Consider the following 23,405-nt stretch of genomic DNA (forward strand, 5'->3'; position numbering starts at 1 on the left):
AATTGCGGATTTGTTCAATCATAGCGGACACTCTGGATAATGTAGAGAGTGATTCAGACGATTCTGAATGCAATGGTGTGTTTGAAGGTACGTATTCCGAATTTTCCACGTAATTGTGCAGTACGCACATATCTGTTGAACATGTGTAAACGATGTATGTAGTTACACATAATGTGATATTCTTTTTAGAAGACGAGATTGATGACAGTTTGTCTTCAGATGAAGACGAGAATGATGTTGAAGGTGTTGCTTCAAATCCAGCAGCTGTGCCGTATCCGAAAGACAGTGAGTGGACTGCAGTTGACACCTACCGACCTCTGCCTGTCAACACGACACCCAGGCAGATACTAGTGGATATTGATGAGTCGAGTTCTGTACTGGATTGCAGTAAAGTGTTCCTTACTGACAGTGACGTAAATGAACTCAAGAGACAGACAAATTTGTATGCATCACAGACAATACAGAAGAAAAGAAGAGGAAATAATCTGAAGCCCCATTCAGTTTTGAGTTCGTGGAAGCCAGTGACTATAAGTGAGATGAGGCGTTTCCTTGGGTATTATTTTCCACATGTGTGTTTCGAAAAAGCCCAAAATTGCGGACCATTGGAGCACTAATCCTGTTCTTAGTTGTAACTTTTGTCCCCATGTCATGAGCCGTTTGCGTTTCACTCAGATACTGTCATGCTTGCATCTTGTTGACAATTCAAATCAGAAAAAACCAGGCGAAGATGGATTTCATCCACTTTACAAAGTTTTGCCATATTATAATAATTTGAAGGAGCGATGTATCCAGGCATATCGTCCCTCAGAAAAAGTGACAATTGATGAAGGAATTTGCCCATTTCGAGGTCGTGTGAGTTTCCGTGTTTACATGCAAAATAAGCCTCATAAGTATGGACTGAAAGTATATGCTGTTGCTGAAGCCAGTAGTGGCTATGTTGTAAATTTTGAAGTTTATGCTGGTAAGCATATTGTTGACAATTCTTCGTCTGCGGTTATTTTGCGATTGTTGTCTGACAGCAGCTTGCTGAACAAAGGCCACACTGTGTATTTAGATCGATTTTATTCCAGTCCAGAGCTATTTCAGCAACTGGCAGAGAAAGGCACTGGAGCTGTTGGTACTGTGAACAAATCCAGGAAAGGATTGCCTAAAGATTTAGTATCTGCTACGCTGAAAAAGGGCGAAATGTCTTTTCGGCGTAAAGATAATGTATTGGCAATGAAGTGGAAAGATAAGAGAGATGTGTATACATTGTCTACAAGGCATCAAGCAACATTTGGTACGCATACTAAGAGAAATGGGTCTGTAGTATTGAAACCACTTCAGGTACTTGATTACAACCTCAATAAAATTGGAGTGGATATTGGAGACCAACGCCTGCAGTACAATCCGTTCCAGCACAGAACTGTGAAATGGTGGCGAAAATTATATTTCCATTTGCTGCTTATGGGAGTATCAAATGCATTTTGGCTGTACAATGCAGTGCACAGGAAGAAAATTACAATAACAGACTTTATAACAGTGCTTGCAGTTCAGCTTGTTGAAGACGACACACTTGAATTCATTCCAAGAAATGAAGGAACTGTAGGTCGGCTAACAAAGAGACATTTTTTGCAGCACATACCTGCAACTACTAAGAAGTATGCTGCTCGTGTGTGTCACGTGTGCAGTTCCAGGAGCAAGAAACAGAGTGGCAAGGCTTCTCGCAAAGAGACACGATACGAATGTGAACAGTGTGGCGTTGCACTCTGCCTGGAACCTTGCTTTAAAATTTTCCACACTAAAAAACAATATGATTCTGTGTGAAATTTATATGTAATACTGTATACTATCAGAAACATGTAATGTAGTGCCACAATTTTGGTTAAAAATAAATCACAATTGTATTCCCTTATTCGTATGACTTTTTCTAAATTCTTAAAACATCTAAGTGATTTCTATAACTGTACCTTAAAGCTGTGCATTGTAAAGTAGTTTCTTTCACTCAGAATTAAAGTAGAAATGTGCAGCTTCAAGATGGTACCAAATTTGCCACAATCCAAACAGTAGATTTGATGCAGTAATTTTTTTAATATTGGTAAAATTGCCCGGTTTCTAGGGACGGGTGCATAAAATAGGCCTGGTACAGAGAGTGTTAATAGCCAGTAGTGTACATCCGCTAATGCTAAGACATTTTCAAGAACTGTTCACAACGTGTAGCTGTCTCCCTGGAACTAATAAATAAGAGATTCTGCATTACATTCTGATTTTTAGATTATTGTATGTAGAAAAAAAGTTAATTTTGGATGTTCAAAATGAAAAACTCTGTTAATGATACAGTTTGTACCATAAATTAATAACTGTAATACAGTGGTCTTATATCAGGACACTACAGTAAAATTTTCAGATTAATTACATGATTAGAATTTGAGTTATGGCTTTTTATAGAAAATACCATAAGAAATATAAATTCAAATATCTAGCAAAATATTAATCCTACATATATTATCATATTTTTCTGTTATAACACAGCGCATTTGCTTTATGCATGCAAAATTTTAGATTTGTACATTAATAATTATGGCTGTAATGATTTTTAAATACATTTTTACATTTTCCGTTACATCTCCCCTGAATAGGTATTGTGAATTTTCTTTCTGCAGGATATTACTAGTTGTAATACAACATCACCCCGCTGAAGAGGTATTATGAATTTTCTTTCTGCAGGATATTAACAGTTGGAAAACAACATCATTTTTTGATCTGTATTGCGATTTTAGGCGCTCCTTGTGTAGCGCTATGCATGTAGATGTGTACTTAGGCCCGGGCTTTATGATTAATTACGTAATTACGACCGATCTTTACCTCAGTTTCCTACACAAAACAAATAAAGCTCATTAAGCCAACCTTCCTCTTCTGCAGCTGGACAATTTCCCTGTGTTGGTGGGTGCACTAGGGATTTCTGCCTAGAAGGACTGAGGTTTGAGTCCCAGAAATCGCACCGCCATTTTGGGTTTTCCATGAGCTGCGTGGTGAGGGGTGGGGTGGGACGTCAGCACAGCCCTCTGACGGATAAATTCCCATCATTTCTTAAATTCCCATCATTTTAGAAATTCCCATCATTTTTAAAATTTCATGCCAAAATTTCCGGCAATAGGCTGATGGAAAAGGCGGACGTGGTGAGGAGGAGAGGTTGGGGATGGTAGTGGACGGGAATGTGTTGGGAACTACATGCTAGCCGGTGAAAACCCATGACATTAACCAACGGCTGGAGATGGGGTGTGGTTGAGGGAGGCTTGGTAATAAATTAATCGGTTTAATTTATTTGGCTATGAGTATAATATCAAAATTGCACCTGGAGCCCTATTGCCCGACTACTAGCCTTACTTGACGTAATTACTAACGCAACAACTTCAGTGTCAGTCTTTTGATATTTTGAAACAGGACGTAAGGCATTCTAAGCGGGTAGCAATCATTTACGTGCAAACATTACGCTCGGGAACGGGAACAGTCTCAGTCATGAAATTTGAATAGCAGTGTTTACAGAATACGTGCGCAGGACTTCTCTCAAAATCCGTCTTCCGAGTCACTCCCGGGATAACTGCCTTTCACCCCATATCTGGATTCCTATGTGTGCATTGTACAGAATAATACGACAGTAATTTTTCAGTGTAGTAGAGAAGCAGTAATCGTTCCAGTCTATCTGTCTGATGGCTTTAGTAGCTTATAGAGCAGAGCTTCTATTCTTCGACCGCAAATAGTGTTACGCTGTCGGCGCATAGAAGTTAGTATATACAGTGATCACACACGGCACGTTACAGGTTGATTCTATAATGAAAATTGTTGAACTCGTAACAGTATACGCTAGCACCATTAAGCGATTTGGGTGGTTAATGTGATTCTACACCGTCAGGAGAGTATTTAACTGACGTGAATACATTGTATTTCCTCCACACACTTTAACAGACTATAATGCAATTCATTCATTACGTCCAATACCTGGTCACGCATAATCGATTGTTCACACGCACTCATCGCAAAGGTTCCACTAGACATTGTAATTAGCGTATTAAATCAGTCTGAAAAGTTTTCACTAGCTTGATAAATGTAAAATATTAAATGATCGATACAAAGCAGGAAAACAGCCGTAAGAGCTTCATGTTTGCAACGGATTGAAATAAAATTTCTCTTTACCTTGATTTCATCACTATAAACTTAAAGTTCTTTGAATTCATTTTTAAATGCATATATAAGTACATCACAACGGGCATACAGGGAAAATGTCCGTGAATCCATTCGATCAATTTGTTGACAACACTATCTGTGTTCATAGAATGAGGGTCACCAACAAGTACATCTTTTAAAGTAGTTATTCAGTGCACATGTTGCGCTACGTGCTGTTGTTTAAGGATCTTCAAATGATGCAGTAGCGTTAAAATAATTCACAGATTTTGTTGTCAGTGGGCGTAATATCACCTCAGATGCGTTGTGTCACGACACTACCGTTTGTACCTGTCTCTCATACATCTGGAAACAAATGGGTACAAGTGGGTCACACGCAGAGAAAAGCGCTTACTGGACCCAACGATGTGACCACATTACGGAATGACTGCCATTTCTCCACAATACCGCAGCTAATTCTACAGTTGCTTCCACAGTATTGACTCGATGCTGAAGGTGTGCGATGGAAGTGTCTGCCTCCACGCGACGGTAACGGTTGCTGATGATTGTTCGGAGTACTCCATTGCCAATCACACTTTATACTGCCTTACACATGTGAACGCTGATGCTGCCTCACTGAGTGGACAAGTACGTGCAGTGATAAACACTTGCGTGTAAGAATCTTCTATAGTGAGCTTCATCTGGCAGCCTGTATTGTAGGGCGGCTTAGCGGAGAGATATGGCGACTACGATGCCCTGGAGAGCAAATCCAAGCAGCGGCCCCGCCATCGGAGAGATTTTCGAAACAGAGATACTGCTATACCTTCAGAAAACTTCAGCTGCACTCCTTCGGCTGGCGTGTCTACCACCTCACACTGAGTTCCGCTTAGTAGGCAACTTGTTTATAATCTCTGTCGAGCTACCAGTGTGGTCATATCTGCAGATAATATGAGGGTTGTTTTCAAGTATACATACACAGCGCCTCGTGGGATGCTCAGAGCAGTCAGAAACTAAGGCAGAGTGTTGGATCTCGTCATAATCCTGAATTTTGAAAGTAACTCATCATACATTGACATATAATATTGTTCCATTGGCGAATGGTTCATGAGAAGAACGATTATTGGTAACCCTGTTTGCGAACTCGAATCTCTCAAATCTATCTCTCTTGACGTTATACGCGCGAAACTACACTCTGGTAGTGTATAAGTAAAACACAATGTGATGTGAAAGCCTCTCTATTAGCGTATGCAACTGTAGTTGGATGACAAACTCCGTGACGTTTTCTAATCTACTAAACGAACTGTGGCGATACCCGCTGCTCTTCTATGGGTCTTCTCTGATTCATCAACATTGTCTGCTACGGCCCCCATGCTCATGAGAAACATTCAGACATCAGTCGAATGTCGGTTTTGTACGATACCTGCTTTTTACGTAGATGGCTGTTCCTGAAGTTTCTTCCAATGAATCTCAGTCTCGAATGACCCTGTTCTGCGATTATTTTAAGTGGTGCATCCACATTAAATCGCTCTGAATGCATACTCCGTGATATGTGATGGTTGCAACTCGTTCCAGTGACCATAAATCGTACAATAATAACGGATATTTTTGCCTGTTCTGAGGAGTACGTTACATTTTTTTCTGGAGGTTTTCATGCACTTCGCTACGATTTTATAGCTTTACGATTTCTGTATATACAATAGCATCATCTGAGTATAGCCTCTAGGAGCTTTCGACGTTATACTCTAGGTAATTCATGCATGCTGTAAACGGTAATGGTCCTATAGACCTGCCTTGTAGTACGCACAAAATTACTTTTAGGTCTGAAGAGTTCTCGCTGTTACAAATGACTTGCTGTGTTCTATTTACAACTAACTCTTCAGTCAAGTCAGAAAGCTCGTCTTATATTCGTTATGGGCGAATTCTTTTCACTAGGGGACAGTATGCAACTACAATGAACGCCTACCAGAGGTCAAGGAACATTGTATCACCTTTTGCACTGATATCTACTGCCTTCTGGGTCTCGTGAATAAACCGATCGACTTGGGTTTAACACGATTGTCGTATGCGGAATCCATCTCTTTGGTCTCCGAAAGGTCATAATGCACCAGCATTAAACGTGTTCGAATGTTCTACGACAGAGTAACATAAGCGGTATGGGCCAATATCTGTGAGCGTCTCTGTGTTTTACGTTCTTTCAACACTTCATTTATGCGGCGAGCCACGGTAGACTGCTGCTAGAAGATGTGCAATTTTTTTCGCATGCGCTACGTAGGTAACCCACCGGGCACAATCGTCTTTTCTTTGTTAAGACATTTTCAATCCTACTGTCACTTATGTCACTTTCTGTCATTTTTTAATTCCTGCGACGATAGAAATGTGGCACCAAAGTACTTTATTTCTAAGTAGAACCATTTTGGTAAAAGGAAATTAGTGTTTGCTTCCGTCATCTTACGTTCCGCTGGCAGTATGGGCACTAAGTTTCTGACTAATATCCATTTGCTGACCCGACACAAGACCGAACTTATTTTCAGGAATAAATTAACATTACATCCATTAGTCATACAGTGTGTTCCTGGAGGCGTAGTCAGCACTTAGGGATGTTACAGAAACGGTCATTTGAAGCAAAAAATCTTCATCTGGATATTTTTCAAAAACAGTTGCTGAAACTGATGAACGAAAATCTAAATGACAAGACGTGTCTTCGCGGTAGGCGGCGGTGTGTGAGGGAAATGCTGACTAATCGGCGCTCGGCGTTACCAACAGAAACTGCAACACTTAGCTCCACCACGAAATTTTGACAATCAAACTGCTAGGTCGCTGGAGCTTGCAGGAAAAAACAAGGGAGGGTGGGGAATCGACATGAAATGTTCCAAACCCATACGATATGTGACGAAACTGAACAACAAACCCACCATACTTGTTTTATTGTGCCACATTCCTGCAGCAACCCTTGTTAGCAAAGTGGTTATCGCCAAGCATAAGCGTGCATAATTTTCCTTTCAAACCTTGCTCTAAGGCGGATAACCAGGCTTGTTGATGTACAGAAAATCCAATAATAAATCAGTACTTCAACGTACAGCTCTAAAACTGGCAGTATAATTATAATTTGCAGCCGATATTTTTTTGCCGGTATGTCGATACTTTCTGCAGCAATTTACCGATAAATATTTCACTACTTATACTCTTTAAATATCGATATATCGGATTCCTGGTATTTTTAAAAATATCGACAGTCTTAGTTCGAAGGGTTAAGAGGGTATCAAAGAGAAGCATCGATTAACTGTGTTTGTAGACGCGCTGACTAAAATGTTCTACGTCGGATCTGATAAAGAACATGCAGTTATCGCTATATTTACGCCTTCTGAAATGCTAGTGCTCCTGCTGCTGTCGAAAAATACCTTCGGCGCTCTCCGACGCGTCAAATTTCTGATGGTAGATTGTTTACCAGAGTTTTCATCATATCGCGTATACTTTTTAAAACGCTTGTTGTATGGTTTACTAACTGTTCTACATGTCTCCACGTGTAAACCAGACAACGTACTGAATAAAACAGAAAATAAGTAACGATGAACATTAAATGTGTTCTATCTACGAAACCATTTAGAAGAGAGCATATGTCCCCATGAAGCTTTAGCTCCAAACGATCGATCCTGTCAGATCCCTTGTAATGTTCTTCTAATTATTTTTATCGTTTGGTTGCTTAAGTGAGCGCATATGCACATAACAAATCTGTAACTTTCTTTAAATAATTTATTAAATGAATACCTGACTGTGGACTGGATACAAAACTCGGGTTGTCGTGTAGGGTGTAGTAAATGTGAGTGGTGTACTTAGTCTGTGTTATTGTTAGCAATAACTTTATACCACTTGATAGGGCAATGCAACTCCCAATACCTATAAAGAAATACAGTCACTGCAAAATACATTCAGCCGCTTAGGCTCTGAATCCTCTGGCCCTGTTCAAAACTGATAACTTTGGTCCCTGTGCACATAACAAATAAATTAAATTGTCTTACCTCGAAAGCAGCAACGGTGGAACGCGATATATTATGGTCTCTCATAAGAAAATGTAAATATGTTAGCTACAGGCTCAGCAGTGTGCAGTGCTGACCGTAATTTTGGAACGTACATGAAATTCTTTTCGTTGATAAATGAAAACGTTTAAGAAAAATCCAATGTCGCTGAAGAGCATATGACCTGGACAGCGAGGCGGTACTGATTGTGGTGAATTACTGACCCTGATTTTCTTAGTGAAATTATGTTCCAAGCTAAGTTTGGTTTTTCAGAACATCTGGAAACTGAAATTACATTGCTTAGAAAATTACATTTATTTTACCAATTGATCTACAAACAATGAGATTTATACAGCAAGTGTTATCTAACCTCACAAAACGTGATTAAATACGAATCATCAAATTACATATAACTGGGTTAGCATATCCTAGAAACGTTACAAAAGGGAAATACATAACTCTCTTTTTCATCAAATCAGTTTACGTACATTCTCGGGTTACTCAACAATTACAAATTATCAGCCAACTTCTGCACTAACGCGCTGGCAAAACGAAAGTCATAATTATTCAACATCCTTATCTTTCTTGCGTAAAGACTTCTGCTTCCATGTTCTCGTAATTCCTGTATTAATTTAACTCTTGGTGGGTTCACAGAGGACACCACAAAAACAGCCTACTCTATCGGCTTTCGCTCACAGACAGCTTCCAACTACTGTGCACCAAGAGTTCCCTTACTGCAGTACTACAATTTCAGGCCAGAAGCGGTATCTTTAGTTCTGCGGTCGTGCACAGTCGGCGATCCGCATCATAAAGCCTATCAGAGACATTCATGATTTATAATATAATAGTTTAATTTTAGCTTACATTAATATTACTATCATATTCGGGTGCCACTGACAAGTGTGCCTCAGTAGAATCCTTTCACCCTGAATACTCGCCATTCCTCCTGGGGCACCCTGCATGTGTCCACGCTGACTGTTTCTAATGCCGTATGTCAGTCGTATCTCTTATTATCTAGATATGTGAAGCTGTATGTGTACAGTAAAGAGTAACTAGGGTCCAAATGAACAATCAGTGAATCACACCGACATACACTGCAATAAGGTACCCTTAGAAGCTACTGATACATCGCTTCTCGAATCCAGTGTTATAAGACGTTAATGATGAGTATGTAATTACTGTCCTGAATGGAAATCCGTGAACATCTTACACTACGTGATCAAAAGTATCCGAACACATGGTGAAAAAAACTTAAAAGTTCGTGGCGCCCTCCATCGGTAAAAATGGAATACAACAAGGTGTAGCCACAACCTTAACGTGGATGACAGCTTCCACTCTCGCTGGCAATGTTCAGTCAAGTACAGCAAGGTGTCTTTAGGAATGGCAACCCTTTGTTCACGGAGTGCTGCACTGAGGAGAGGTATCGATATCGGTCGGTGAGGCCTGGCGTTCCAAAACATCCTGAAGATGTTCTATAGGACTCAGGTCAGGACTCTGTGCAGGACAGTTCATTACAGGGATGTTATTGTCGTGTAAACACACCGCCACAGGCCGTGTATTATGAACAGGTGCTCGGTCGTGGGAAAGACTCAATCAGCAACCCCGAATTGCTCTTCAACAGTGGGAAGCATGAAGGTTCTTAAAACATCAATGTAGGCCAGTGTTGTGATAGTGCCACTCTAAACAACAAGGGGTGTAAGCCCCCTCCATGAAAAACAGAACTACACCATAACGCCACCGCCTCCCAATTTTACTGTTGGCACTACACACACTGACAAATATTCACCAGGTATTCGCCATACCCACACCCTGCCATCGGATCGTCACATTGTGTACCGTCGTTCGTCACTCCACACAACGTTTTTCCACTGTTCAATCGTCCAAGGTTTACGCTCCTTGCACCAAGTCAGGCGTCATTTGGCATTCGCCAGCGTGATGTGTGGTTTATGAGCTCGACAATGATATTCAAGTTTTCTTACCTCCCGCTTAACTGTCATAGTACTTGCAGTAGATCCTGATGCAGTTTGGAATTCCTGTGTGATGGTCTGGACAGATGTCTGCCAATTACATATTACGACCCTCTTCAGCTGTCGGTGGTCTTTGTCAGTCAACAGACAGATCGGCCTGTACGTTTTTGTGCTGTACGTGTCCCTTAACGTTTCCCCTTCTCTATCACATCGGGAACAGCGGACCTAGGGATGTTTAGGAGTGTAGAAATCTTGCGTACAGACGTATGACACAAGTGACACCTAATCACCTGACCACGTTCGAAGTCCGTAAGTTCCGCGGAGCGCCCCACACTGCTGTCTCACAATGTCTCCTGAGGTCCTTGATGTAGAATACCTGGCAGTAGTTGGTATCATAATGCATGTAATATGAAAAACATATGTTTTCGGGGGTGTCCGGATACTTTTGATGACACAGTGTACGTGAAAGGAAATAGCAGGCCATTAATAACAATTGTAGAGATATACATAAAGACTCCTCTATGAAATTTTATGTACACGACACATACCGAGTAAGTCAGTAAACAGGAACACCGGTTGACAGTGGCATATGAGTCGCATACTCAAACAATACTGTTGCTGATTTTCTTCTACGTTCCGGTCGAGCTCGAGCTCAAACATCATGACTTTGAACTCAACAAAACATTGAACTAAAACCTTTCTCTTCCCTGCACCACTTAGCCGTATTACGCCGGTTTTCCTAGTCCTCTACATTACGAGTTCCGGATAAATAGAGCGAGAGAAGGTTTCTCACTTTAACTCATCCATTCTGTTTTAAAGTACTTCGTAGTTACAATTAAACTTGAGTTACTTGAGCCGGTGTAGACGGAAAACTATATTCCGCATGGGTATCCAGCTCCATAGTAATGATGTTCAGGCTGTGCGCTGCAGGATTTGCGCTGTTAGTGGCATTAGTCACATAACTTGTCTTTAGGCACCTGTATTGGTACAGCAACATACCAGCAGCACACAGTCAACATGGGTTCGGACAAGGTGAACGGGGACTTACTCGTAAAGCTGCTTTGTCAAAACAACAGCAACAGTTTGAATAAAGAAATAACCGCAACAGCTGCCGTGGTAGGAGGTCAATAAATCCTCTCACGGCAGGTATTTATTTATTCAAATGAATTTCTGCATCTGCGACTGCAACACTCTCCAAGTGATTCCTAACAGCAACACTGCTCTCGCTCTTCGCCAGTATCGACTCATTTGCTGAGATGTCCTTTTCCCGCAGCGGGATTGAAGAACACGATTACAAAGTTTGAATTAACTCGCGAATTGGGAGTTGCTTCTGGAAGAGGTAGACGCCTATTTGCACCAGAAAATGGTTGATGTAACGGTTGCCATGGCTGAGAATTCTGGTCGCAATATGCCATCTTCAAGCAGTGCAAGAGCTATGTCACGACAGCTGAACATTTCATTGTCCACCACTCGAAAAGTATTGCGAAAAATAATGAAATTGTATCCAGGTGTCAATACACGGCTGTCGGGGCTGCAGATGGTAATAACATTGAGGAACTTTTGTAATCTGGAACTTAAACATAAAACGCAATTAGCAAAAGTTATTCCCTCATATGGAAACTAAAATGAGTTTCTTTCAATGGTTTATTAGTTTTTTCACGAATGTTCTTTTAAATGCTTCAATAATGTTTCGTTATCCTGCAATTACTTGTTTTTCAAGAAGCCCTCTCAAGTAGCTAAAGTTTAATTGTAACCACCCTGTAACGATATTTCCTAAAGATGAATTTGAACACAGTGTTAAAGGTAACACGATACATGTGTTTCCTAATAAATGAGGGCTATATGTCAACTGTCAAAATGGTGGCTCTGAGCACTATGGGATCTAAAATCTGAGGTGATCAGTCACCTAGTCCGCCCCGATAGCTGAGTGGTCAGGTTGACGGATAGCCGTCCTACGGGCCCGGGTTCAATTCCCGGCTGGGTGGGAGATTTTCTCCGCTCAGGGACTGGGTGTTGGGTTGTCTTCATCGTCATTTCAACCCCATCCGGCTCGCAGGTTGCCCAACGTGGCGTCGAATGTAATAAGACCTGAAACAAGGCGGCCGGTCCTACCGGCCAATGACGCCAAACGCTCTCTTCCATCAGTCCCCTAGAACTTAAAACTACTTAAACCTAACTAACCTAAGGACATCACACACATCCATGCCCGAGGTAGGATTCCAACCTGCGACCGTAGCGGTCGCGCGGTTCCAGACTGAAGCGCCTAGAACCGCTCGGCCACTGGGCCGGCACCCTCATTTCATTGCGTTGCCGGAAACTGTCATCAACACACTAAATTTCATTTTTTTACTGAACGTAGCACTATAACTGTTAGGAGAAGTACCCTTGAATAAATATTTCCAGAAATGCTAACTTGATGACCGCGTATGTCTCAACTTCTAGATACTTTATTTTTTTGAGTTATCAAACTTCTGGCTGGTTTGATGCGGCTCGAAACGAATTACTCTGCTGTGCCAACATCTTCATCTCAGAGTAGCACTCTTAAAACCTAAATCCTCAATTGTTTGCCTGATGTATTCCAATCTCTGTCTTCCTCTACAGTTTGTGGATATTTTAACAGATGTCTCATAGCCCTGTCCCTTCGTCTTCACAGTGTTTCCCATATGCTCATTTCCTCGCCCATTCTGTGGAGAACCTCCTCTTAGCATCCGTTAACACTCCACATGATTTTCAACATTCTTCTCTACAACATCACAGTAGCTTCGATTCTCTCTATCGTTCCGGTTTTCCCATAAGTCTATATCTCACTACCATACAGTGCTGTGCTCCGAATGTACGTTCTGAAATGTTTCTTTCTCAAGTTAAAAGCAGACTCTTCTTGGCCAGGAATGCCTTTTTGCCAGCGCTTGTCTGCTTTTTGCGTACTAATTTCACTATCCGCCATCAGTTATTTTGCTGCCAGGGTAGCAGAAGTCGTTAACTTTTCCTGCTTCTTGATCTCCAATTCTGATGTTGTTTCTAGCTGTTCTCATTTATGCTACCTCTCATTAGTTCCATCCCTCTTCGATTTACAATAAATCCATATTCTGTACCCGTTGCACTGGTGATTCTATTCAGCAGATCCTGCAATTCTTCATCACTTTCACTGAGGGGAGCAATGTCATCACCAATAATGACCTTTCACCCTCTTGAATCATCTTTTTTTTCCTTCATAGCTTCTTCGATGTTAGACAGAACAATAGGGGCTAAAGACTTCATCCTCTCCTTACACACTTTTTGATCCAAACAATTCGTTCTCGGTCCTCCAGCCTTATTTCCCTCTTGGTTCTTGTACACGCTCTATATTGCCTACCTTTCCCTATAGATTAACAGTATTTTTCACAGAATTTCGAACATCTTGCTCCATTTTGCACTGTCGAACGCTTTTTCCAGGTCGACAAATCCAATGCATATGTCTTGATATTTTTCAGTCTTGCTTCCATCATCAACTGCAACGTCAGAACTGCCTCTGTCGTGCTTTTACGTTATCTAAATCCAAACTGATTGTCACCTAACAGATAGGTAAAGTTATACACGACTTGTAAGAAAATACAAGTACTCCGTTTCCAATTTACCTCGCTACTTGCTCAGTTTATATTTCCTTGTTTATGTATTTTAATAGCGATAACAGCAATTTTATTGTTCTTTAGTTTAAGAGAAATTGTTGCAACATAGGTAATCACTTTACGCTTCATAAGGAATTGTTATATGAATTTTAAGAAAAGTTGACATATTTCTGTTTCTGCCAATTACTTTATATTTATTTCACATTTTAATTTGTTCGAGGCGTTCCATTACGCAGCCACATGTTAGCATTAGGTAATTTTATCTCGTTTTGTATACATCCTATACAGACCTTTTAGTGAGTAAGCTGCGTGGTTAAATGTCACCTGCGAGGAGAAGTTGTAATAGAAAAAATTTAACTAAATTTACGGTTTAACTAATTTATTGATAACGGATTTGGACCTGAAGGTAGGTGCAAGGTGCCGAAATGCGTCGCGCCAGCTACAGTTGTGAAATAAATACATGATGTAATGGGAAATATTTCAACATTTGTATTGTATTGTATTGTATTGTATGTCAACCGGATTTAGTAAAATTTAATAGATATGAAACAAAACTATCTGAACATGAATAAAATTAACATGAAACTGCCTAGGTGGTCGTGATCGTCCGCAGGACCCATGTTCACGATTGCGAGGCTAGTCTCGTAACCTACGACGAGCCCAGTTACGTGAGCCGCTGTCTGCACTGTCACCTAGATTAATGGCGTGTGTCCGCGTCCCCAGCAGCATCTGATGCCTTATCACCAACCACGTCAAACACACCGGACACTGTAAACGTTTGCCTGCTATTTCCATATCTTTCCATCTCATCTTCCCGTGTACTGTTTACATTAGCTTTGTATTTTATGGTCACGCCAACATCTCTGCAGTAAAATATTTTGTCCCATGTGCCGTTAGACCACAGTGGTTTCATTAACACGTCTCCTGTGAGGTTGCATTCGTCTTCACGTCCATATTTTCCTAGAAGAATATGGAAAGCAAGCGTTAGTTAAAAAGGGAATCACCACTCCAAGCTATGAAGATCAAAACATTAAAGACTTACGGGTATGGAGCATCGCTGTTTTTCTACAGTATTGTGCAATACCCGCAAAAGAGTACTGGAAACAATAAGTCATTGTATGGAGTAAATGGATAATTTCTTTTATCTCTGTACCACCATTTCTATTAGTCTGCTGAATATGTATTTCACTGTAAGAAATCGCCGACCTTATTGCTGGGCATTATTGTTGCTCAATCACTGTCTCCAGTCACGCGTGGTTTCTGTCGGCCTTTACTTCCTCATCATAAAGGCTCCAATTACAAGAAGTCACTGACTTGCATTTCATCTTTCCCCGTGAGCTTCAAACTCCGCAACTGATGTTATGTGATACTGCAATGCAGTATGTTTAAACTTTATAAGAAATGAGGTCTGACTTTGCTATATGACAGTTATGGCGAAAATGTGTGGTTCAGAATTTCTTTTACTTTTTCTTGTGAGAGTGTAATCCTTGGTGTAATAACGTTAGACATTTACTGAAACAATGAGTGTAATAAACCTTCTTCATCTTAACGTTTTCTATATCTGGAAGGGTTGCGTCACAGTTCGTGAAATCTTTGGATCTGTTAAATCTTTTGGTCGGCCTGCGATCTAGTGACTTTTCTTGGTACTATCATAAGTCCTTTGTTAGCATTTTTAATACGGCTATGGATTTTAATAATGAAAATTACTTTGAAAGTCGAGCTGAAATGCCTTCTAGCGTGCCAGGCGTAACAATGGTATCTGGTAAGTATGGTACGACCTCCTGGAAGGGTCGTACTGCTGTAATTCATTCTCGGGATAAAAATTACACTCACCTATTACAACATATTTTATGTCATCGGTATTAAATTCTTCATTAATTTTCTTTGTTTTTTCATCTGTTGTTCCCGAACGGTTTCAAATTGACGATCATCAATCTAGCGCATAACGTCTTTACCTGTTATTGTAATATCTGAACAGGTTTGAATTACTAATTTGCAACCTACCTGGTAAATCATTACCGTCTCTCACAAACAAATAAAATACTACATTGAGTTCAGTCGAGTAATATTTATTGGAGCACAACACTTTCGCCTTTGTCTCTTGCCTTTCCTAGTAAGCTTAAAAATCAGCATAAATCTTTATTCACCCATTCACGCCCTTACTGCATGAGAACTCGTACTGTAAATTTGTTCAAATATAATAGAAATTTTTGAAGTGGTAGGATTTAATGGAATGTCCTTCAGTGTTTCACGAAATCGTCGCATTTTAAGCAGAGCCCTAGCTTATTGTTTTGGCTAGTTCATAATTTCTTGCGTATCCTTTGCAATCGCGCAGCGCATTCAAATCTCACTTGATTGTTCAAATAAGCTCGATACTGTGTCCAACGCTGCAGCGTTTCGACGAATCTCGAGCACGTTTGAAAGCGAGTATCGTCTGACCGGCCCTAGTAGCTGGCACCCATCGATGTAAGATGTAGCTATTTTTCTTCTTAAGCCACATACTATCCTAATTTTACGAGAAATTAAGTCTGTAGTTATTTTTATCTACCTATACCATTATCATCATTATTTGTGTGATGTGGAGATTACGCAACATCCACGTACTTTTACAAGAATCATGCCTTTGATCACTGTAGGACCTGCCGTCTCCTTTGCTTTCGAAAACGAGCTCCGAAGATTCATAGTTGTAGACTGTGGAACATTACCTCGTATTGTACTGCAATTTTACGCTTTCGTACATTAACCGAATTGTTCCATCTAATAGTGGACTCCGCGTCTGCATATAAATATTCAAACACAAAAAGTAACAAGAGAAAGCTCAGAACAAGCTGTGGAGGCAGTCGGATCGAAACAAATAGCAGGATCCTTTAAAAAAAAAAAAAAATCTGTCACCAGCCATTTTCATTCTCGGAGCAGCTCTTGACATTTGTTCCATAGTGAGCAAACTAAGAATTAATTCTGATATTACTTGCACAAACTACGTGACATATTACAGTAGTTTACTGCTTTTTTAACATGTGCAGCACGGTACATTCTGTTAGGAACTCCATCATATCAATGACAGTCCTTAGTCTTGTAGTGGGAAGCTTCTATGTGTTATGTTTCCGGCTCATCAGTTGGCGTGGTGTGAATGAGTCTTCCCACGGATGTTCTTTGACTACCTGAAGACAGCGTCCCAAGCCTTACTTCGTTGTAAACTGCAGTCTGTAGCAGTTGATGCCGACTGATATGGTGCAGCGGTTAGCATACTGGACACGCTTTTAGGAGAACAATGGTTCAGATCCGCTCCCAGCCATCCAGACAGGGCTAGTTTAAGGCTCAAGCGACACAAGCCGCCATTTGGGTGGCCAAGATTTTTTTTACAGGACGTACCACTATTAGTAGCGGCTACTTAGAGGTGCCAAGGTGAGAGGGGCGCTAGGCTCGCCCAACTGACAGGCGTGAAAATGTACAAAAAAAAAGGAGTTGAGGTGAGGAGTGGTGGGGGAGGAAAGGGGGCCGGGGGGGGGGGGGGGGCAAGTGATAAGTCGCTTTCGTGGAAAGAATATCTAGAACCAACCATGCATCCAGATTTAGGTTTTCCGTGATTTCCCTAAATCGCCCCCATGCAAATTCCGGAGTACTTCCTTCGAATGGACATGACCAATGTCTTCCCCCATCTTTACTATCCTAGCTTGTAGTTTGCCTCTAATGACCTCGTTGTCGATAAGGGTTAAATTCTAATTTTCCTCCCTTAGTTCATTATGAAATCGGATTTCTACAGGTGCTTTCGGCCTGGTACCCTCGTAATTCATGCTATAAATGTCAGAAACGCAATGTTCTGTGACAGATGACTGCCAACGAAGATACTGCTGACATACTGCTTCTTACCTTCTGTCTCGGTTTCTTCGGCCGACGTTTGTTTGATGATTTTTCTGACGTTTCCCTAGCACTTCATTGCTGGTGGTGGACAGAATTCGAGCTCACGACCGTCGATTGTATGTATCTGGCGCGCCACCGTCCATGGGCTTTTCCGTGGTCATTTCCGTTGTGATTCTCCCCTTTATATCAGAAACGGTCGTTCAGTGCAGCACAAGAATCCAAGTTCCTTTCATCTTGAGGCTTTCTCCTTTCTTTTTGAAGCTATTCTCATGTCTGTGTGTGCCTGTAGCTATTATTCAGTGACTCGCAACATATTACGTTGATGAAAATGACAATGGAAAATCTGTACGATCAACTCTCCACACGGTTATTCTGATCTATGTTTTCCATAGTTTCCATCTATTTTGTGATGAGTTTTTCTTGCTTATTAATTACGTCACCATAGATAGAGAGGTACTGCCACTATGAAGTTGTCGTCGACAATTTCGTTAATGTTGGCCACACTCTTAAACACGGTGGTGCGAAAGACTGTGCATAAGGTACTGTATAGTGTGGAAGAACGTTCTTACAACATAAGTGCAATCGAACGGTAGCACGAAAGAGCACTGAATTCTCTGTAACCCATACTTCCCAGAATTTGTCCTCCTCTGTATCTCGAAATTAGCTCTGATTCGTGTGTCTATCGTCGAACTGGAGTGTTCACGTGAGGAGTCCTCGTGGCTGTGCCACGTCTGTCCTGTAGAAACGGCCGGTGGCGGAGGGTATTGCGCACAGGCCATTGTCCGCCACGCCTGGGCGGAGCACGCTGTTATGCGGGCGGCCGCCCCACCCAGGGGACAAAGGCTGGATTATGTCCGCAGCCCGCAGCCCAATGCAATACCCAGGGCGCTCCGTGAAGATATTTTTCCTGTCACGGGCAATATTAGCACCAGGCATTGCCAGTGGCCAAGCCCATAACTATTCACCATCTTGTTTGGATAGGCAAGTGCTACATCTGCCTTTTCAAGGCCACCAATCAATTAGCAATGTATCAAGTAATCTTCGTCTCCAGCACCTCATAATATTACCATCAGCAAATCAGTATGTTACTGGTAAACGTTGTTTATCATTATCTGAAGCTATTGGAGTCTTCTGACAGCTTTAGCTGGTGGTAAGCAAGCTTGACAAAGATTTTCACATTTTGGGTATTGACGAGTTTCATTTCCTAACGAGAATGTGTGGACTTTGTACTCAAGTACACCTCTTATTAAGCGTGGCTTTTTACTGCTGTCCATAATTTCACTGATATAACCAGCAATGTATTTAGTTTTGGCTCATTAGTGTGTATGTATCAAGAAGTGGATAACATCGCTCTCCATGATGTGCGCTATTGACAATAATTTCGCATACCTAAAAACGAAGGACAAGGAGGTAAGGAAAGCTTTGGTAGGGATGGGAGGCGAGAAGGAGGGGAGAGCCGATAAGGAGACCGAGGTACTACTACAACTTTGGGCAAGAGGAAGACTGGAGCGCTCTAGCCACAGTCTACGTAGACAGAATGTCTACATCATGAGTCAAATGTAATGTAATATGTTTGTGAGCTCAAGAAATTTAAACGATTTGTAATTCTTTATTTTTTCAAAAATACTGAAAGTCGCTATTGTCTCACTTGATATGTCAGGTTATATTTGAACGTCTAACGTGCAACCATTGTTCAAGAAAAGTCGCGCAGAAAGTCTAGCATGGTCTCCTATACCACCTAATCTGAAACCTCTACTTTTTTCCATGTGGTGTCGTTACAAACCTGAGATGTACAGTACTACTATTGATAAAATCGAAAAACTGCATCAGTTAATTGCAAAGTGTCGTCAAGATTGATGCGAAGATCCGGGGTAGATCAAAATAATTCGTCACTAGTTGCAGTGTCGATAGACGTATTGCATTCAGATTCGGGGATGACACGCCAAACACCTCTGTACGGTTATTGACATTAGTATGAAGTCAATTTCTGTGCATGATCACTCCTTCAAGTTATGTCACCCACGTTGACAGGAACGTTACTGCTTCCACTGCCCTATACTGTCACCCGTCAGTTTCTGCTAATAATTGTGGCAAACCATGTATATTCAAAGAAAGCTAATACGCTAACGGAAAAAAATCAAAGCACGAAATAATAATTAACGGAGGGTATTGAACTTTTGGGAGTACATTTGTCCAGCTAACATTTTTAAGTCACTAACATTGCAAGAGTACAGTGCGAGATAAGCTATTGAACTTGCATGTATTGTGTTGTACAGGTGCCGGATGTCAATTTGTGGGATAGAGCTCCGTGCCTGTGGCACTTGGTCTGTTTGTGCATGAAGCCAGAGTTGTCATCCGATGGTGTCCCATTTGTGCTCGACTGGAGGCAGATCTAGTTATCGAGCAGGCCAAGGCGACGTGCCGACACCTCTTGTCTGTTTCCAAAACTTATAAGACTTCAGTTTAATAGTGACGGATCGGTGCGAGCAGAGGTGAGGCTATGGATCCGATACTGAAATCGAATATCTTACAGCAACGGTATCGACAAACTGGTCTCTCGTTTGTAATAAATGGGTCAGGGTGACTATGTTGAGAAATAAATATGCATACATGAAGGAATGAATATGTAGAAGGTTAGTGACGTTCATTTTATTTAAAAATCTCTGTGAGTTTTCACACTTTTCATTTGGCCGTCATATATTGTTTCTAAGGATCAATGTCTCAAAGCTAAAATGGAATGCTTTATGTTATATCAGTAGGGAATGAAACAGCAGGGCTCATGCCCAAGCATGGCCACTTTTTTTCGCAAAAGCACCATCGCGTACATGAAGAGAATTAGGAAAATAAGACCACTTACAAATCTGCAGCAGAACACACCGAGACAACACACTGACAGTACACCGCTCAGTCGTATACGAAATTAAAATATGGCAGGGAGCTGGTGTTGAGTAGCAGAATGCTGCCCATAATTTTATTATCAAATTCATTGAAATATAAAGCGCTTTATTGGCACATCATATACATCAAAAAAGTCTCAGTAACTACCACCAGAATTTATCAGTTCCTTTGTCCTGTGGAAACGAAACAACTGGTGGTAGAAAACCCCTTAAGTCACATTAAAGAAAAATATTCAAAAATTCTTGAGACAAATTACCTGAAATCTTGACATTAAATCTAATCCTTTACATAGAGGGTTAACAATATCAAAATGTGGAATTCTAAAATACATTCCAGATTTAAGCTATAGGAACCTACAGAAATTATTAACAGGCACTAAACATCCAACATCCACTACCAAGTAAAACAGATCGTACGTAGGTAGGAACAACAGGTTAATCCAAGTAAACAGACTGATGAGAAAGTTACATAAAGTACAATCAGTAGGTTATGCTGACTAGGTGCCCGCGTGGGGCCGAGAGATTTTATTTCTATTGCTTATGAGCAACAGTCAAATTGGTTGGCCAGTTGAGTTTTTAGGCTGTCACTATAGTTCGGTTTCCGGTCAGCCAGGCACATAGGATTGAACATAAGGGTGACAAGTGGATATGCTCAGTCGATTACTGCCGTAGACCTAATGATTGCTGACTTGCTTTTAGCGGAACTCTCAATATAAACCAGATGTTCACAAAAACTATTGGGCAACATTAAAGTACTAATTAACAATTTTAGAAAACATTACAACACCGAAAGACACTGGAAAAAATTTGTAAAAAGTAAGCCATGTGCTGAAATCAAGTTCTGTGCTGCTTAATTTAGAGAACGTCAGTTAACTTGGCCAAACCCAGGCAATAGCCATCCACTCGTATAACTGAGCTGAATGAGATCACTGCTTTACAGACGATGAAAGGTAAACAGGACTGAAAGTAATCCATAACAATTAGCTCCATAGTTAAATGCTCACCATATTTCCCAGGAAGTAAGCCAGAACCATAACATAATTGGCATCAATCGGTTGAGCATATCCACCAGTCACCCTCATGTTCAAGCCTTTGGACATGGCTGATCTGAAACCATGCGTATCTGGCCATGCCAGGGATCAGGGTGCAGGAGAGAAGTGACTCGCCTGGCGTATCGTCAGTGTCATAAACGCCCGCTGTGTAAAGAGCTGGTCCCAATAAAAATCCGCGAGTTTCCATACTCACCTTGAACTAGATGCTATCGATGGAGTCATCAGATGGTGTCGTCCCTCTGACTGCCGAGGTATTTGCGAAGCCTCAGTCTTTCAAAATAATTTTAGGGTGGAATACAAGTTTAATGGCACCTCTGAAATTGTTTATGTTGGGATACAAATGCACATCTCTTAGTTTAGCCGAGGCCCCTGGTCAGACATGCCTTAACGTTCGGCCCGATAAGATAATGATCTCTATGATACGTGTTTTGTTCACTGTAGGCCTAAACAGAACCTCAAAACACGCTGCCAAAAGTGGCCGTTGGAAAAATAATTTATCAGTGTAACGTCCTCCACGCCATGTCCGAAAATTTATGAGTCAGGGGGCGGCTGCTTCTCCAGCAGGGAGAAGAACATTACTAACTCTGATTAGGATTGACCGGAAGGTGGAGCAGACGAGCTAGAGGATAGATACGGCGCACGTGGATTCTTAAGAACTGTTATGAAACTCTTGTGGGAGTGGTTTCATGAGTGCACTTTTCGAGTTTACTGAGGTTTGATGGAATGGAACGAATGGATAAATGGAAAATTTGGGAAAAGCAATCGTCACCGAAGTTAATCTGTCGGTAAAGAGGGAGGAAAGGGTTACATCTAAATGAAAGGAAAAATGCAAATGAAATTGGTGGAAATTAATTTTGAGAAAAGGGTAATATTAACAAAAAAAGTAAATGTGCGGTCGTTACGTTAACAATTAATTGGCGTTAATTAGATATTTAAGATTTGGGGAAAATTACGCTCGCCAGTACTATGGAAAACTACTACTTTTACTGAAAATGAAATATTAATGCACATATAATTAGCAGTAAAAGCGTGGCAACTGAAGGTTTACACGTGTTGTGTGAAAACTGCATGTTTGTCAGAAGTAATAAATTTCGCTAAACTCTAACTTAATTTAGCGAAAGAATTAATAAAACCGGAAAACTAAAAGTTAATTTAGTGACTGAAATTAATAGTGGACTTTGTTTCTGAAGCATTACGTAATTCAATAAAAGTCTTGGGCTACCTCAACAATCATTTCAAAAGCTACTTGAATCTTCGCAATTTAAAAATAAGAGATTTAACTTTGAACATGAATTAAATGATGCTGAACAATTAACAAAGGTAAACAGGTTGACGGCATATCAAAATTCATAGAAAACATAGAAAATGGTTTAGCTGTTCTAAAATCATCAAAATTCCTAACAGTATCAAGAAATGGAATGCTATTTACAAAATTAATCAGAGTGCGAGGTCATAAGAACAGGCAGATCAAAATACGCAGATTAATAATTAATTACAAAGAATACACATTTTATATAACCTTTTCATAATTAATATTCTCGCCATGAGAGTCCACTTAACGCTAAACAAGAAAATAACATACAGCAGATCGAAAAAAGACATACATAATGACAACAGAATTCTTTCACATCAGCTGTCCGGGAAGAAAAACAACTCCGCCTTCCGTACCGGCAAGTACAAAGAATGCCGACAGCGGCACAAGAGCCTCGCCAGTATCGTTGCGCTCCAGAACGTCCGTGTCACTGAATTCTTTCGGAAAAACTCACTCCCGCGTAATCTCAAGGAGCCCATTAATACTATCACAGTGGATAACTCAACACTGTCCAACATTACACACACGTACTAGCCTGAAACGTACAACAGCGACTAA

The 23,405-nt window shown here is 40.8% G+C and overlaps 2 protein-coding genes across 2 annotated transcripts in view; both read left to right on the forward strand.

The window, feature by feature from the left end:
- The window catches only part of LOC124798449 (sex peptide receptor), a 527,798-nt gene that overhangs the window by 284,852 nt on the left and 219,541 nt on the right, over positions 1-23,405 (forward strand). The window lies entirely within an intron of this gene.
- Positions 153-1,806, forward strand: LOC124799030 (piggyBac transposable element-derived protein 4-like). Its single transcript, XM_047262567.1, has 2 exons — positions 153-569; positions 673-1,806. Exons 1-2 carry the CDS (start codon positions 153-155, stop codon positions 1,804-1,806), a joined length of 1,551 nt encoding a protein of 516 aa, XP_047118523.1.

Source organism: Schistocerca piceifrons, chromosome 5, assembly GCF_021461385.2.
Source record: "Schistocerca piceifrons isolate TAMUIC-IGC-003096 chromosome 5, iqSchPice1.1, whole genome shotgun sequence".
Classification (NCBI taxonomy): Eukaryota; Metazoa; Arthropoda; class Insecta; order Orthoptera; family Acrididae; genus Schistocerca; species Schistocerca piceifrons.